Genomic DNA, 17,444 nt, shown 5'->3' on the forward strand with positions numbered 1-17,444 from the left:
AAAATATTTATGCCCTACTGATAGTGCATACAAGTCATGCACTTTTTGTATTTTGCAGCCTAAAAGGTACAAAATATCCTAGTCTTTGACAGCAAAGTTCTAATAGAGAAAGTGGAGTTTTCCCAAAAAATTCAACATGTGATCAGTATCCCAGAAATTAAGAATGATACTTCATAATTCTTTTTTTTCATTTCACTTTCCAACTAACAGGCTATCATTTTAAAACCCACTGTAGGCATGGATATTTGAGAATGTCTTGAGGTAGATGATCAGAGAAAAAATTACTACCCCAAAAGAAGTTCCATGTTTGGACTCTAGAGAGTAATGAATTTCTGAATTGTCTAACCCTAGTCCACTGCCATGGTATCATTGGTTGTAAGTTTATAGTACTTATGTACTATAGGATTGCTACAATCCTATCTACAGAGGGTGGATAGGGTTCACAGTTTCTATGTGAAGAAATCTAATTAGGTCTTTAGAAATCTGGTACTCCACAATTTCATCTATCAGTAGCAATCCCATTAATTAGCCTGTGAGAAGTACTGTATACCTTTGTTGTAAAAGGTATAAACACTACATAATCATACATTTGAACATGCAGTTATATGTTGCAAAGAGTTAAGCCATTTTTAGGAATGGCATTAGGTTAAAAATATTTTAAAAAAATAAAAATAAAATAAAAACACTATACCTGAATTTGACATGAGACTTATTTCTGTGTAACCATAATCTTCAAGTAATGAATTCAAATCCAGAACAGTATCGTGATGATATGGATGAACAAGGTGATGATTACTAGAGTCTAATTCCCTTTCTTGACAAACTTGTTTCTTTATGTCAAATAAAGTGGTATGTGGACTAACACGTAGTACCATTAACTGGTTTCTAGGAAGGTACACTCTAAGCCTGAATGTTTGCTAAAAAATAAAAAACGTGATATTCTTCAAAATGAAAAACCACAAAAATTAATTTAAGTAACGAACTGCTGGAGAACACATTCAACGATCACCAAAATTAGAATTTTGAATCAAATAAGTTACGCCTTAATATTTCAAGGTCACAAGTAATGAAATTTACTACAGAGGTTAATTCCTTTAAACCTATTTTACATTAGTTATTTAGATCAACTGTAAACCATTTGATGCTGATCGATCAGCTGGTATTTGTACAGTTTGAATCCATTGCCAGAGCTTCAGAAGATCCCATAACTAAGGTGTGTTAGGTCCCATTAACCTATTATAACTTTGATCAATGAATTGACACAGTAATCCTGGGAAATGGAATATAGTACCATTGCATTAAAGAAGTTTGAAAACAAATGGTATCAAACTATCAACCATTTTGTTTTAAAGGAGTGGTGAAAGTGTTAGAAATTGGTTAGAACAGCATGTATAGAAGATGTGTTAAAAGGCAGTCTTGTTTCGGTAACCTAATAGGCCATTCCTGGAAGTTACGAAAGGAAACTGTGAGCAAGAGGGTGAGGAGTGGTTTCTTTGCACGGAGGGTGGTTGAACATGGAATGCCTGATGGAATGATGAGAGCAGTCAATGAGTTCAAGGAGTGGTATGATAGACTTTGGTGTCTCTTAGGGAGGGGGGGGCCTTGGGTAATGTATATTAGGGTTACTAAGTAATTTTATAAACTTAGTTATTTTACTCCTAATACCAAGTAAGCAAACAGTTAAGTTTGTGCCTGAGCATTCAGGCACAAACTTAACTGTTTGCTTACTTGGGATTAGGAGTAAAATAACTAAGTTTATAAAATTACTTAATAACCCTAATATATATATCTTTGTATGACATTTCTGATATCGCTAATTTAGATGTTAGCAATAGTCTCATTTGAAGGAGATATTTATTCACAAGGACAAGGTAGGACAAAGCATATAAAGTACAGAAAAAGATGAATGAGAAGAGCCAGCACCATTACAGGTAGGTCTAACACCACAAAGAAGTGTCTTCAATAATGAGGTATAAATATGCGGGGGGACAGTAATATGGAGACTTAAATTAGTAAGGGTTGTTACCTGATTAGCAAGGAAGAGATTTTTCACAGAATAGGAGAAGAGTAGAACAAGAGGCCATCCCTAGAAGTTGTATAAGAAGGTGTGTGTGCAGGGGAATGAGAGAAAGTTTTTTTTTTTTTGCCTAGTGACCAAGTAGAATGCATTGCCTGAGAGATGCCTAGCAACATGAGTTTACAGCAATGGTCGCCAAAGTGGTCGATATCAACCCCCAGGGGTCGATAGAAAAATATAAGACATCATTGTACGGGTAATATTTAATTCTGTTAACTTGGATTACCTCCATCCTGAATGACAACCCAATTAAGAATGAATCGTGGGAACAGTGAATGAATAGGACCTGCAAGATGGAGCAAGGTCATGAAAATAGTTATGGAGGCCAAAATGACGTATTTACCAATAAACAGATGTCGGTGGTTCCTGCCCGGCCGGCACAGGGGGAGTGAGATTGCAACACGTGCACGGTTGCTTATTTACTTATACATGCACATATTCGATCCCAGTCTCATTTTTGCTCATCCTCTTAAATCGAGATTGTTTGCCAAACTTTGTGAAAAAAATGAAGTATCAACCCAATTACTCTTGCATACTGAAATAAGATGGGTGTCTGTAGGTGCAAGTCTACAAAGATTTGTTGAGTTGTTCGACTCAACCCTAAAGTTTCTTACAGATGTTAATATGTTTTTGAATGAACTGAAGAGAAATAAGAATCATTTTCTACTTGGCAGACTTATTTTCAAAATTTAATGACGTAGGGACCTGTCACGATTATTCAAGCATGGATGATTCTTTTAGACTTCCAAGCTAAATCAGCCTTATTTAAATCATCATTGTTACAAAAAGATTTTCAGTATTTTTCGAATCTACGGCAATTGGAAGTAAAAGATGAAGACTTAGAAATATACACAAAACATCTTCAAAATTTGAGCGATGATGATTTTAAATTGCGCTTTGCAGATTTTGAAAACATACACATCCCAGATTGGGTTATCATGCCGTTTTCTGCAGATATTGAAAATATCTAATGTAACTTACAAGATGAATTTATTGAATTGTCAGTTGATCTTGAAGCTAAGACTCTTTTTAAAAATAGAACTTTAAGTTACTTTTGGACGAATATAAATGCTATAGAAAAATATCCAAAACTTTCTGAATTGGTACTCAGCTTTTTGCTTGCATTTCCAAGCTCATACATGGTTGAAGCTGGTTTCAACCATGTTAATTCCATTTTAACAAAACAAAGAAATAAGCTAGATATAGAATTCCATAACGATTTAAGGCTGAAACTTACTAATTTTGAACCCAACTTTGCTAATCTTGTCAAGAGTCACGAAGCACATCCTTCACATTGACGTTAGTAAATTGTATACTAAGTTAATAAAAGTCTTATTTTCATATATATAAGGAAGATTGTATTATTGTGATTTTGTTAACAAAATTAAATTTTATATATTATTTATCCCTCCTATCAAATATGTAATGTTAAGAAGGACGTCAAAAACAAAAACATATCCCTTTGACATTAAGCCAATATAATAATATATACCATATTATACATACAATAAACACTAACTATAAAATAAATAATCTAAAAACTCACATAAGCATCTTTTTTGCTTGTCCTATTATAATTACATAATAGTAAAATAGAGGGGTCGATAAAAAGGTCAAGAAACTCTTGAAGGGGTCGATGGTCAAAGAAGTTTGGTGACTCCTGGTTTACAGCATGGTTTGATGAGCTTTGTGACAATGACTTCTTGCAATGTTCACCACCTAACCAGTCTGACTTTTTTAAATGTCAATAAAACATGGATACAAAGTGTACCATTGAAATACTATTTGATATCTGTTACAAATGCTACCTAATGTGAGCAACTTCATAATACTGTCATTTTGTAATCACTATTATGGATAATTAAAATACTTACTTCAAAAGGCTGATTTGGCAACTTTGGCATTTTTTTTAAAGAAGGTTCTATAACACTTTTGGGAACAACATATATGGTTTTGACATCCAACGATCCAATCGGGGTATTAGGTTTATAGCTGATATCATGACCTGTATCTGTACAAACATTAATAACATGTCCTCCAGGAGATATCTTATTACTTGTAGAAACTTGAACAAGGAGATCCATCATAGGAGTCCTAAATGAAATGAAAAATAATATAAAATGACCTGATACTAGTCTTCAACTTAAAACAATTACTATGTCAAATATCATAGCAAAATCCAAAGTTTACATCCAATTAAAAATAAATAAACTAATCCATAAAGACTATGCTATCATCCATGAAGATTCTTATCAACTTAAATGTTTAACCTAATTATATCCTTAATCTTAATCACTGCTTCTCATGTCAGAGGATTAATGGAGTGAAACAGTATTGAGAAAGATTAAAAATATAGTAATTTGCTATTTATCAGACTCTTCAAATTATCATAATTGAAGTACAGTTGCTCTACCAGAAGTTAGTTGACATGCAATTGAAAAATCGATCTTTTGAAGGTTAGATAAATGGTATATTACAGTACTATTTAGTTCTTCCAATACTTCCTGTCACATCCTCAGGAAGAAACTGTGACATGTTTTATTGTTCACATAATATATGCATGTATGCGCTGCATATGTGCGTGCACACACAACTGAACACATGACGAAAGACTAGTCTTAAATAGGTGAGATGCCCTCTGTGGGCACCTGTTGGTAGCCTAGGATATAAATTGGGATCTCAAAGTATTAATATCACCCATATTTGTTTTGGAAGTTTCATGCAACCATATTTATTCAAATTATTCAAAGCCTTTAACATGAGTTACTCCCAGCACTTACAGCTTAAAACACAGATATTAAATCACCAATTCACACATCAGTCTGATTTTATTACAAGCTCTTTCTACTTGTTACAGAAGCAAAGGCTTTTGAATTAAAAACTAAGCTAAAGCACGCGCGCACACACACACACACAGGTCAGTACTATTCTAAATATAAATTCACATGCACATTAGAACAGTTTTTTCAAAGTATAGCAGACAATTATGCAAGTATTTGCTATACTTGAAAGCATTTTTGTTATAAGAGTACTATAACCTTTCGACTACAGTAATTTTTTTAAATTAATATCAAGGCATCTTCATAAAGTCCAAAGAACCATTATTCACAATGGTTCTTTGGTACTACAGATTATTTAAAACCAACCATTCATCATGATGCCTATCATACCTCCTCTTAAACTCATTCAATAACAAAGTACTTGCAACCACCTCTGGTAACCCATTCTCACTAATTTGCCATTCTCCAGGAAAACATTCCTGTTAACTAAACTTACACAATTTTCAAGGATTGGCCCTTATGTGCTAAAAAAATTTGTGCATGTATGTTGTATTATGTTGCTGTTCCATTTCCTGTTTTTCACCTATAAACCAAACACTGAAACCCATAAATCCGGCCTGGCTGTCTGAGGTTAGCATATCTGCTCTTCAGCCAAAAGGCTGTGGGTTCGAATCCCACCATGGGCATGGATGTTTGCGATTGTCTGAAAATACTAGTGGTGGTAGGCAGTAGATGGCGCTGGTGTAGATGACAGGTGGAGAGATGTAGAGTAGGTGCCCTCCCTCAACGAGTCTTTGGACTTCCTGGAGGTGTTGATTAATAATAAATCTTTGAGTTATCCTAATAAGGAACAGTCCACAAATCTGCAATTGTTAACTATTTGCCTCAATCTCCACCATTATCTCTATGAAAAAAACATTACAAAATATATGGCCAACTCCAGAGGTCAGGGCCTCAGGGGAGGGTGGGAGCACTTTTGTTTGCAATGCTTAATCATACTTTCCTTGAAAACAAGATGCACTATGTCCATTAGAAGCTTATTCCATTCACTTGCTACACACTATGAGAAGAACCTAGATTTTCCATTTCCAGACTGACCAAGTTTTACTTCCATTTGACATTAACTGTAAAATTTCCCTAATGTTTCTATCATCTCCTCTCCTATTTCTCAAACATCGAAGATTACATTTCTTCAATCTGTCTTCATGTGCAAAATTATACAGGACAGATAATACCTAGCCTGTGGAATTTTTTATCTAGTGGGCTAGATTTATTTTTTAATCTCCAAAAAACAAAGCCTATCTAAGCACAATAGTCCAAATGGAGTCTTAGCAAAGACTTGCAAACTGGGAGAATAACTTCTTTATAAATTAATTCTCTTCGTTAGTTATCTGCAGCCTGAACTCACTGTCTTTCACCCCTAGATCTAGCATCAAAAGTTAGAAATTATTAATAGTCTCCTTTAGTCCAAAATTAGTAACTGCAATTAGCATTAAATTGACACTTGCATTTAGCAGTGCTCAAATAATGCAAAACCTACTCACCATATACTTACAAGATCTCCCCCACCTCCCAATTTTTTTTTTTTTTTTTTTTTTTTTAATGATATTAAGATGTGATAAATGAGAAGATGCACAAGGTATATTTTCCAGGATACAGTGATATAAGACTGTTTACTGTATTGGTGGAGCTGTACTTCAGGAAGTGGAAGAGATTCAGGATCTTGAAGTGATGGTAGATAGACAGCAGACCAAAGTTCCAAGGGCACATCAAGGTGTTACAAAGACTGCACATTGCATTGCTGCTATGATAAAAACATACATTGACATGTAGGGATAAGGAAGTGGTAATGCCTCTATATAAGGCACTCTTCAGATCACACGTGGATTACTGTGTTCAGATTTGGTCGCCTAGTTTTCATTGTGATGTGAAAACAATGGAGAGGGTCCAAAGATGAATGACCAAAGTGATATCAGAACTGGAGAGGTTGTTATGAAGAGCACTTGAGAGAATGTGTATTACAGAGGTTGGTGAACAGGAGGAAAAGAGGAGATATGATAGCAGCCTTCAAATTAGTTAAGGGATTCTATTAGATTAATACAGAAGGAATTATAAAAATAGCAGATGTTAAGAATGAGAATCCATCCCAAGAAGTTGAATAAAGATGTGAAGAAAGGTATGAGGAGTAACTTTTTATGTGGAGAATTGGTGAGGGGAATGCATTGCCAGAGTGCATGAACAGGAGTGTAAATAACTATAAATTTCATTATGATAGACATGTTACTGACCATGTGAGTCCACTGACTCCAAGGAGGTTACCAAATAATACAGCAAATGAAGCTTTGGATATGAGGAGTAGGCAAGCAAAAGAGTAGGGAAGAACAAATGACTTGACTGAGAACAAAGAAATAAGATTATATATCAGGAGGTTGTTGAGAAGGATAAAAAGATAAGTGTGATAGAAAAGGTAGCCAGTGTGTTGCCCAGGTATAACAGTGATGAGATGAGGCAAAGAGCAAGGATTATGAATGATGTGTTAGTGGAAATGTGTGAAGAGAAAGGAGTAGTTTTTTAATGTGTGAAATGAGTTTGAAGGACAAATTGAACTGTATAGAAGTGATGGACTGCATTTGAATGGGTGCAAATCCTTTGCAAAGACTGCCACAGGAAAACTAAAGTAATGAGTGCAGAGAATGAATCTGAACAAGAAGTGATGTGAAAGAGTGGGAGAGTAAGAAAGGAAGGAGAGATTGAATTGGTGCTTAAGGGCAGCATGAGTATAGACAATGGGAAAACAAGTTTGCAAGACAAATAGGGAAACAAGGAGACTCAGGATGGACAGAGGAACATGGCATGAGAAGGGTCGATGTTCAAAGTGGAAGTGATGTACATGTAGAAAAGGGAATGGAATGGCATGGCATGGGATGTAGGGATAACATTTGGATTTGAAGGTTTTGGAATGGATAAGGAGAAAAAGGAAATGGCTTCAGGAAGGTATGAAGAAGTCGCATCTAATAAGTGGTAGCAGTGAAACTTGTTATAGATCCAGGAATGAGCTTTTGTTTGTATATGAATACAAGAAGTATCAGAAATAAGGGAAATGAAAGGGTTGCATAGATTGAGTTCGTTCATCCAAAATTGTTGGAATAAGTGAGACATGGTTGGATGAGGACGATATCCCAACAGGAATAGAGATGGAAGGGCATGATGCTTTCATGAAGATAAAGGATAAAAAAAAGGGAGATAAATGTTTTTCTGTCATCAACAACATGCTATGTCCATAGAAGGTAGAGATGCAAGGGAGGGGGAAATGGTGGCAGTGGTTTTCAGATATGGTGTGAAATACAAGTGAATAGAATGAAATACTTTGTTGGATGTTGCTAGAGATCTAGTAATGTGAAGGGTAGTGACCATGAAATGTATAAGCAAATTAGACCAGCATATAGGAAAAGGGGTGATCATTATGGCAATGCAGATTGGGATGATGAGGGCAACCAGAAATAAAACAGTAGCTGCAAAAGTTCTTTCCTCCTAATCTGTCCTCATTGTTCAAATCTCCCACCTAAATACTGATCCTATGCTCACTGAGCTTATTTGCTGAAATATGCCATGTACATTTTCCTTTGAATCATCAGACCTATGGCAGCAACTGCCCACTGTCTCCTAGCCTAAGATATACTACCTCCTGTGACTATGATAGCTTCCTGACAAGTTTCTGCTATTGTAATCTGCAATTCTTCTGTTGATCAGCAATATTTTCTTACTCTTGTCTTTCTTGAAAATACAATAATTTGCATTCTCTCCCTGTAATATATCCTTGTTCATTAACCAAGTTTCACTAATGCATGTAATTTTTTTAGCAAAGTCAAAAGAAATGCCAAAAATTCCACTATCCTTATTCTCAATAATTGGGCACTAGTATATGCAATTTTAACACTTCCTTGGACCTACAAGTATCCTTATATATTAATAACCATCATCCAGATCTGATACCAAAAACTAATAAGAATGATCAAAAAGTGGCTGAATAATTACACTCACTTGCTTCAAGCATGCCTGCATACATCATACTTATTTCCATCCTAAAAGCCCTAGTTTCTCTGACCAGCATACCCATTCTCTTGCCAAGATTCAAATCAAATTTACTCTACATCCACCCACTGCAAATCTTTTTTCCTCTTTCAGATTATTATTATGTCTCTTCAATTTACTCTTATTAATACTATAGCAATAGGCTTCAAAAAGAAACAAGAGTCCAGATTGTAACTCTTTTGAATGTCACCATTCAAATCATTTGCACTTGTCAACCTATCAAATTTCAAGAGCAAAGTAATCTGTTGAGATTTTATATTTTATTTTGAAAAGCTGAACTCTAACCTTTAGAGAATTCTACATAGAGAAAACCATTCCAGAGAACCAAGGTGGATAGAATGAAAGATGAATGGGAGCAGCAGGTTCAGTGAGTAATCATCAACTGTAAAAGGACAGGAATCCAACACATCCCCATTACTGCTAAACCTGTGTTAACTGTAGATTAAGTAGAAATGGGAGAGAAGGGGAGGGCATGATGCTAGTTTTGTGATACAACATCCATGGAAATATCTGTAAAAGAGAATGCAAAAACTAATCATCTGCAAGACAATGGATGGAGAGTGTGTGTGAAGAAGATCAATCAACTGTACTCTTCTGAACAGAAAGAATATTTAGGGAGATTTTAGGTGCACTACTCCAAATGTGAAAGCAGTATTCTAGGTAGTAGTTGAATAGAAGAAAAATAAATGCAAGTTTTTTAAGCCAAAGATGCTACTAAAGTGATAATTATGCCAAGAAAGGGAGAAAAACACTTTGAGAAAAAAATCTGATACTGACAGCTTAAGCTAAGCATTATCAATAGGTAAGAAGAAGACAGGAACTAATATCTTTTTTTGGAAGAAAAAACTATTTTGGAAGAACTGAAGGCAACTACTGTTATTACTCTACTGAAGGACAGTGTAGAGATGTTTCAGTACATACACAGATGATTCTTGAAGCTTGTGATGTTTAAGCACTGCAAGATTTGTCATATGAGTAAGATCAGACTGCTATCATCAGCAAAACTGAGAACACGGTTTGAGATCACTTACCTATATGAAGAAGAGGACAAGTGAAAACATCCTGAAGAACACCTGTATTAGTTTGAAAATTTGAAGAGAAAACATCTTCCACAGGAACTAGCATCTTTTTTTTGGAAGAAATAACTGTTTTTGAAGCACTGAAGGCAACTACACTGTTATTACCTTACTGAAGGACAGTGTGCAGATGTTTTTAACATGCATGCACAAAGAGAGAGAATGATTCTTGAAGCTTAAAAGCCAGTTCTTTCTTGAATGATTCAAGAAAGAACTGGCAATCTAATTACAAAAAGGAAGGTAAATTATAAGATGGCAATTTGTTGAGAAGCCCTCTAAGCCAAATCCTATGAAATGCATTGGAAATATTCAGCATAACCACTTGGTTATGGAGGGACACACTAACCACTTGGCTGGCCAAGTGGTTAGCATGTCCACTCTCCAGTCAAGAGGCTGCAGGTTCGAATCCTGCCGTGGGCATGGACGTTTGCAATTGTCTGTGGAAAAAATAGTGGTGGCGGTCGGCAGTAGATGGCGTTGGTGTAGTTGCGGTCAATGGGTGGATTGCGAGTGGTGGAAGCAGAGCTGTAGAGTAGATTGCCCTCCCGCGATGAGTCTTTGGACTCCCTGGAGGTGACAAATAACAAATTTTTCCATGTCATGTGTCCACAGGTGGGTGACATACTCAAGATTTGCTGTGAATCTTGATTGGTAAAATCCATGTTGGTGATCACTGATTAGTTGAGTTCATGATGAAGATAACTCTTGAACAACTTCATTACTGAACACAGAAGTGAGAGTAATAGGCTGATAGTAGGCACCTCACATTTTCTGGAACTGGCTGTATATAGGTTCTGAAGGAGAGTTCACAAAACAGTGCCTCCATAGCACAGCTGGAAGAACAATGGGACATTGAGGTCTTCAACTGGGAAAAAGATCCACGTTTGATTGTTGTCTTAACAACAGGAATATTTAAGATTTTTTTTTCTGTTGAAGCTGAGTTATGTTAGCCAATCTCATAAGGAGGTAGCAGGGATTTTTCCCTCCTGGAATAGTGGGTCTCCCATGATGTCTTTTGACTCCATGGAGTGCCCATATACAGGCAAACACCATGAGAACACACAAAAATACTACTGTTGGTGGTGGGCAGTAGATGGTAGTTAGAGGATTAGGTAGTAGAGACAGCCAGTCCAGTTGTGTATTTGGAGGATTAAGTTGCAAGGAAAATGGTGAGATGTGTACAGTGGAGTAAGGTAGAGTGCCCTTTCACAATAAGTCCTTAGAGGTGTCATGTAATAATAGTGAGATGTAAAGTTATTCCCCTGGAAAACAGACAACTGTTTAGAAGACATGCAATTAACAGACATAGTATATTGGCCTCATAACCTTAGATACTTTGAACATAACTCAAAGTTGACAAATATATATATAAATTTGTTATGTAATATTTTTAGATCTCTCCATTACTTCCTACTCGAGATAGCTAATTTTTGAATGGATCCTGAAGGCTAGTTATTTATATGGGCACTCCATGGAGTCAAAAGACATCATGGGAGACCCACTATTCATTCCACTCATTCACCACTCCTCAAGAAAAGAACCTAGTCCATGCACCCTTACTAACCACACTTTGAGCTTCCAAGTGTTACCCCTTGTTTCCCCCTCCCCCCACTCCCCATGCATTGAAAAATTTCTTCTGTGTCAATCTTATAGTATCCCTTTAGTAACTTAAATTTCTATCATATCCCCTCCTCTTCCACCTGTCAGCTAAACTCTGCAACCCACACAGCTTCAATGTATCCTCAAAGGGGACATTCCACAGACGTGGAATGTCGCTCTCATATGGCAGAAGGGTTTCTCCTCCCACCAAAATGGCCATTAGAACACATGCAATTAACAGACATAATACATTGGCCTCACAGCTCAAGTTGCTTCATCCATACATGGAAATCAACCAATCTTATGTAGAAACTTTGCAAAGTTTTGGGTTAGTACAGTACATACAGGGATGTAAGACCAAATGGCAGACAGTTTTCTCTCTCCATCTGCATCCCTTTGCCTCTACATTTTTAAAGCAGTTATTTACATAACGAAATAAACTTTGACAATTGTTATTAGCATAATTTTGCTAACTCTGTTAGTCAAACAGCAGATAGCAAAGTTCATGGAACGGAATCTAGCACCACACGAAGGACTAAAGTTTTGTTCACATCGGTATAAAACGACATTAAGCACACTTTGATGTATATTACGAAAAATATTGCGCTTAACCACCACGTTATAAGGAACCGTTTCTTCGCATGCGTTTTAAAAAATTGATATACTGTGGTTATAATTTGTATCCCCTCTAATAACTGCAGCTCTCATTTTGAAAACGTTCCAGTTACTTATTTCATTATTTTGGCTACTTCTAGTAGCGTATACTTCGTATAACTCGTGTACATTAAGCCTTGAAATGCTGAGTGTGGTGCAAGCCATTACGTTGACTATTCTGGCCCGAATGGTTATCGCTTCTGTTTCTACCCAACAGGCGTTGGGGTACGAATATTTCCGTGAGTATAAAAGTGTTGTGAATGTCTTCAGGTGGTAGGGCGTAATCAACTTAATTGGAGATTGAGAAGTATGGTTTAGTCTCTAGCACAAGGTTTCCAGATTATCTAGTCCTTAACCCACCTACGGTAGTCACACAAATGAACTAAGCTAACCATTTCATGGGTAGAATTCACATAAAACTAAGGACAATATATGGTTTTAATCGTGTGTTCTCGGTTCGGTTTGCAGATGAAAAAACCCTATCGCCCACACATGAAACTATAAATCGCTTTCAGCTGAAAAGCGATTAAAGTTCTGAAAAACGGTACACAAAAAAGGTTAACAGCCAAACAGCCAGTAGGAAAGAATTGCTGTCTAAATCTGTCGGGTATTTTATTGGGAAGACTAGTTTAAAGCTGCAGAGTCCTGATTTTTGACCGATCTCGAATTGACTGCATTTATGTTCCAACTTAAAGCGAATGTTCCTCAATTTTAAACAATCGGAATATGTATATTACTAAACCATAGAAAAGCAGGGGTTTCTAAGTCAACAAATACGGGGTACTTGAAGCCTTCTAGGGCTTAAATTGCCCAGTATGAGAGAGACTGGCCTGCTTATTCAAGTCATCAACTAACTAAAGCATTTCTCAAATATCCATGTCCATTGGGATTCGCCTGCAGATTAGAACGTATATCCAACCAGGCTGGCAAATTTAATTTAATAATGAAAAACTGTTTACTTTGATATAATTATGCCTCTCAATTTCAAATAAATGCCCCCAAATGAGTATTCTAAAAGTGTACGATATCAAAAAAAAATCTGGTAATGAATAAACCTAAAATTTAAAAATATGGATTTCAGAAATCTAACGAATTAGAATCAGTTACGTATTTATCCCGCCCACAGCCAGAAAGACGTTTCATCATAACCAGCTGAAGTGTAGCTAAACCAATGCCGATGATCAACAAGTTAGAGAAGAGCAGACAGTCAGGTTCAGTCATGAGGATGTTTCAGTTTTAAATTAAATAAATTTGGCTAACAAATGCCCCTATGAAATATTGTTTGTTCTTCTCTTCTCCTTGCAAGCACAAAAACTATTTGCAGATTTAAATTAAAAAAAAAAAAAAGGCCCTTGTGGATCTAGAGAAACCGAGGAATTCAAGTATTTCAATTTCTGTTAATTTCAGTTTGCACAGTGGGATTATTACAGTCGCAGAGCAATCAAATATATTTAAACTTACGGCAACTTTTCTTCGAGTAGATTACTAAAGGCGCGAATTTCTAAAGAATTTTTTCCAGTCTCAAAGGATCTTCTCACACTACCCACCTAGCAAAAACATGGTTTAATTATAATTACTCTGCCAAATAACTTAAGTTTAGGTTACCTGTGAATGGTGCACTTGTCTCCAGGAGTACGACGACATGATTATGGTGAGCCTTATGATAACTGACGGTTTTAGCAAGGTCATGGATCAACGGATGAAAGAGCCTTGTGTTCGCATGTTTGAAGGACCACAATGCAAACACTAACCAGGTGCGAGTTACAAACTAATGCGCGCGCTAGTGATGAGGGAGTGGATATCACGTGATGCCGCTTTGGAGAGGCAAAGGGCACGTGCTTCTACTGGTCAGGAATGCAACTACATGCACTGAAACCCGCTGATGACGTGTGTCGCCGACGGGCACGCATGCCTGGAAATCCGGTGAAGCCAGTAGCTGAGCGACAGCACATATCTGGCTTCACGTATCTAGACGGCGAGATATCAGAAAATGTGGGTGGGCGAAGATTAACACGGAGGAAGAATGGATTAACCAGTAGGGATCAGAAATATCAGCCAGTAATTTCTACAAAGAAAATCTATTCCTTGAAAACTAACTGTCATGTTCTTTATGAACTGGAATAATCCGAAATCCCACTTGTTTTATAAGAGGGTCAAGAGACGTCGCACGTACTTTGTACGACTGATGTAACACAAGGCGTGGAAGCTAACGTGTACAGGACGTGGAAGCTAACGTGTCCAACATAAAATGCAATTCTAAATTTTTACCATTAACATTACTGACAGAATGGGTGAAGCACTAGTGCTTTTCATATTCCCCTTTATCTGTAATGAGAGTTGTTTGGGAATGGGAGGTTTATGAGCAGTTAAGCTCGCCCTCTGAGGGAAGTTGTGTTAGCTATGATCAGTTGAGAGAAGAATAGCCTTCGGTCTTTTTTGTTTGTAGTAATCAGTCTCATTGTAATTTACAGCTTGTGCGATTAGTGGATTCGAATGTGAACTTGACTTCACGAAGTTTTCTGCAAGATTCCGAAGAAAGGAGGAAATGTATAGAATGCCGGTTTCTCGGTGAATCTGTGAATTTCTGATGAACCACGGTGCATCCAGGATCATCCTAAGGCAATTTGTTTTGGATTCTCTGCAATTTCGAAATGTTTGATCTTTAAGTGTGACTCCATGCTGGTGAGGCGTAGGTAATGACTGGACGTATTACCATCCGGTAAAGAAGCAATTTATTATGTAGGTTCCATTTGCTCTTGATCAATGGGTAGAGCTGTGCTATTACTTTGAAAGATTTGGAGCCAATGAGATTGATGTGCTTGTTAAAAAGGAGTTTCTTATCCATTAATACCCCAAGATATTTGGTCTGATTGCCATGGGATCTTATGACCAGAGAGCAGAATGTCTTCTTTGTTGCAGACCTTTCTTCTTGAAAAGAAGATGGCTGAGCTTTTGAGGGGGTTCACTTGAATCCTCCAGTTGGCGAACCAGTTTGCGCAATTCTAAATGAATTACGGAAGAACTTTTATATTAAAAAAAATTACAGTTTTGACAACATTATCAGACAGACGTTCTTGGTAACGAAAAGCTACTGTCAATGGATATGGAAGTCATTTATCAGCAGTTAATCTTCTTGATAGTGACGTCATGCATTGACCTGCACATCCGACGCATTTTCATCTTCCTTTTTCTAGGAAAATCAGCAAACACTCAATTTTTCACAAAAAAATTTCAGATTTGACATTTGTTAGGAAATATAATCGAATTCGTGAAGTTGTTTATATTTCGCTATTTCAATTTTTTTTTTTTAGATACTGATGAATTATAAGTCCGAATGGGTTTAAAGAGCCCAGGATATAGCTCTCCATAGGCTGCGATGTTTTCTAGTTTGCACAGTGCGATTATACAGTAGCAGAGAAATCATAAAAACGTTAAATATTATGATAACGTTTCTTCTAATGTATCACTCAAGGTTCAACTATGAGCGCTAATTTCTGCTAGGAGTAGCTGCTAAAGCGACGTTAGCCTAGTGGCTTTGCGCTACGCAACCATTCCCGTCGAAGACGTGAGGAACTTCCTCAGGCATAGCCAAGTTAGCCGGTCTTGGGCGCGGGCAGTAGGGTTTTTTCCGCAAGTTTATCTGGCGTTTTTCATCCCACAAACCATCCCCGTGAACATGCGCTATTACAGCCAAAAAATATACCCCCCCACCCACCCCAAGCGGCAGACTATGCGACAGGTCGGTTAGGAGTGGTACTAACAAGTAGTCGCGCGCATCTAAGTAACACGCGGACCCAGCAGGAAGCGGGAATAACGCGTAGTGAAAGAAGAGTAGCTGCTAAAGCGACTAAAACAATTTAGAAATGGCCCATGCAAGGTATCGGCAATGAGTAATACAATTTTTTTGCATTCCCGCATACCACGCAACTTCACAATAAGTGGCTCTTTAAAAACGAAAGATTTCTAGGAGGGGGGGGGGGAATCCTACGAACTCTAAAACGGCTGATCTAGAAGCTCCTCAAGGGACGAACTTTTTATGGGGAACCATTTCAAATGATGTATTAAAAGTAAGTAATTTTTATTACCTACCTAGTCTCAATCCAATTAAACCATTCAACATTTTTCGATTAAAACAACAGAATTTTCCTAAACCAAAATCAAATATTAACAAACTTGGAAATAAAATTCATTATTATTACAGTCTTTGGGTTATATTTTCGTTCACTATTATTGTACATTAATAAACTTCGTACAAATATACCCGGGCAGCCCTTTCGTTTTCAGTCTTCCGAAAGTAAACGATCCCCTATTAGCTTCGAAAACGTCTCTGCATGTTACAACGGATCATGTGATTGTGACCAAATTTAATACTTAAGACTGAAGGAAATTTGTCGCACAACGTGTTAAAATTACTTTTTTTTTTTTTTTTTTATCGCGAATGACGTAAGCGGTGAAGGCTGCTCTCGGGAGTCGGTGATTTAAATTTCTCGCACCTGGTAAACGATCTCGCTCATGCTAATCGATTGCTTTTATTTATCAAGGGTTATATATTATTTGATCCTGCACACGAAAGGTCACAAGACCTATAACAGTGCAGTGTGTGTGTGTATGAGAGAGAGAGAGAGCAAGTTGTTAGAGGAAAAAAAAGAAAACTTAGCCAGTTTCATGGAAAGCTTGTGGAAAGTTGAGAAACCTATGTGGAGGGCTGTTCCAAAGAACAGAGGATGGTATGACGGCGAGACGTTGGTTCGATATATTTGGAGTTGGACTGTGTAGGAATGCATACTAGTAGCTGCTATAGTTCTTGCATGATTAGAGGACGGTGGAGGAATGGTCTGTTCGATGAAGGAATGTTCACCTATAAAAAAAAGATAGGCAGAAACAAGGCCTATGAGAAAGTGATTGGAGGGGGTCAGACGGGTCACCTATTAGTCAAATTGCCCTCTTTTACTTGCAGTTCATTAATTCTTTGAGAAGTTTTGGGTGCACCACTCCAAATGAGAAAGAAATATTCTAAGGCGAGCCGATTTTGATGAAATTCAATGCTATTAAAACAGCTTTTATGTTCCGATATCCTTTCAAGATCATTTCTCTCCGCCGCTCCCACGAATTTGTTCTGCATCCAGCTTATCCTGACAAACATATTACACATTCATAGCTTCCTAC

At 37.0% G+C, this 17,444-nt stretch overlaps 1 protein-coding gene across 5 annotated transcripts in view; it reads right to left on the minus strand.

Annotated features, from left to right (window-relative positions):
• Positions 1 to 17,444, minus strand: part of LOC150105646 (uncharacterized) — a 252,997-nt gene that overhangs the window by 61,899 nt on the left and 173,654 nt on the right. For 4 of the 5 annotated variants that reach the window (XM_090394282.1, XM_090394283.1, XM_090394281.1 and 1 more), the window contains exons 3-4: positions 3,952 to 4,171; positions 692 to 917 (exon numbers count right to left, since the gene is read on the minus strand). In XM_090394282.1, the coding sequence (XP_090250408.1) occupies positions 692 to 917; positions 3,952 to 4,171 (446 nt within the window). Of the gene's footprint in view, positions 1 to 691; positions 918 to 3,951; positions 4,172 to 13,883; positions 14,023 to 17,444 lie in introns of those variants that run through there. The other variant, XM_090394285.1, reaches the window with a different exon arrangement.

This window comes from Typopeltis vanoorti, chromosome 6 (assembly GCF_054136105.1).
Source record: "Typopeltis vanoorti isolate ZY-2024b chromosome 6, IOZ_Tvanoo_1.0, whole genome shotgun sequence".
Lineage (NCBI taxonomy): Eukaryota > Metazoa > Arthropoda > Arachnida > Uropygi > Thelyphonidae > Typopeltis > Typopeltis vanoorti.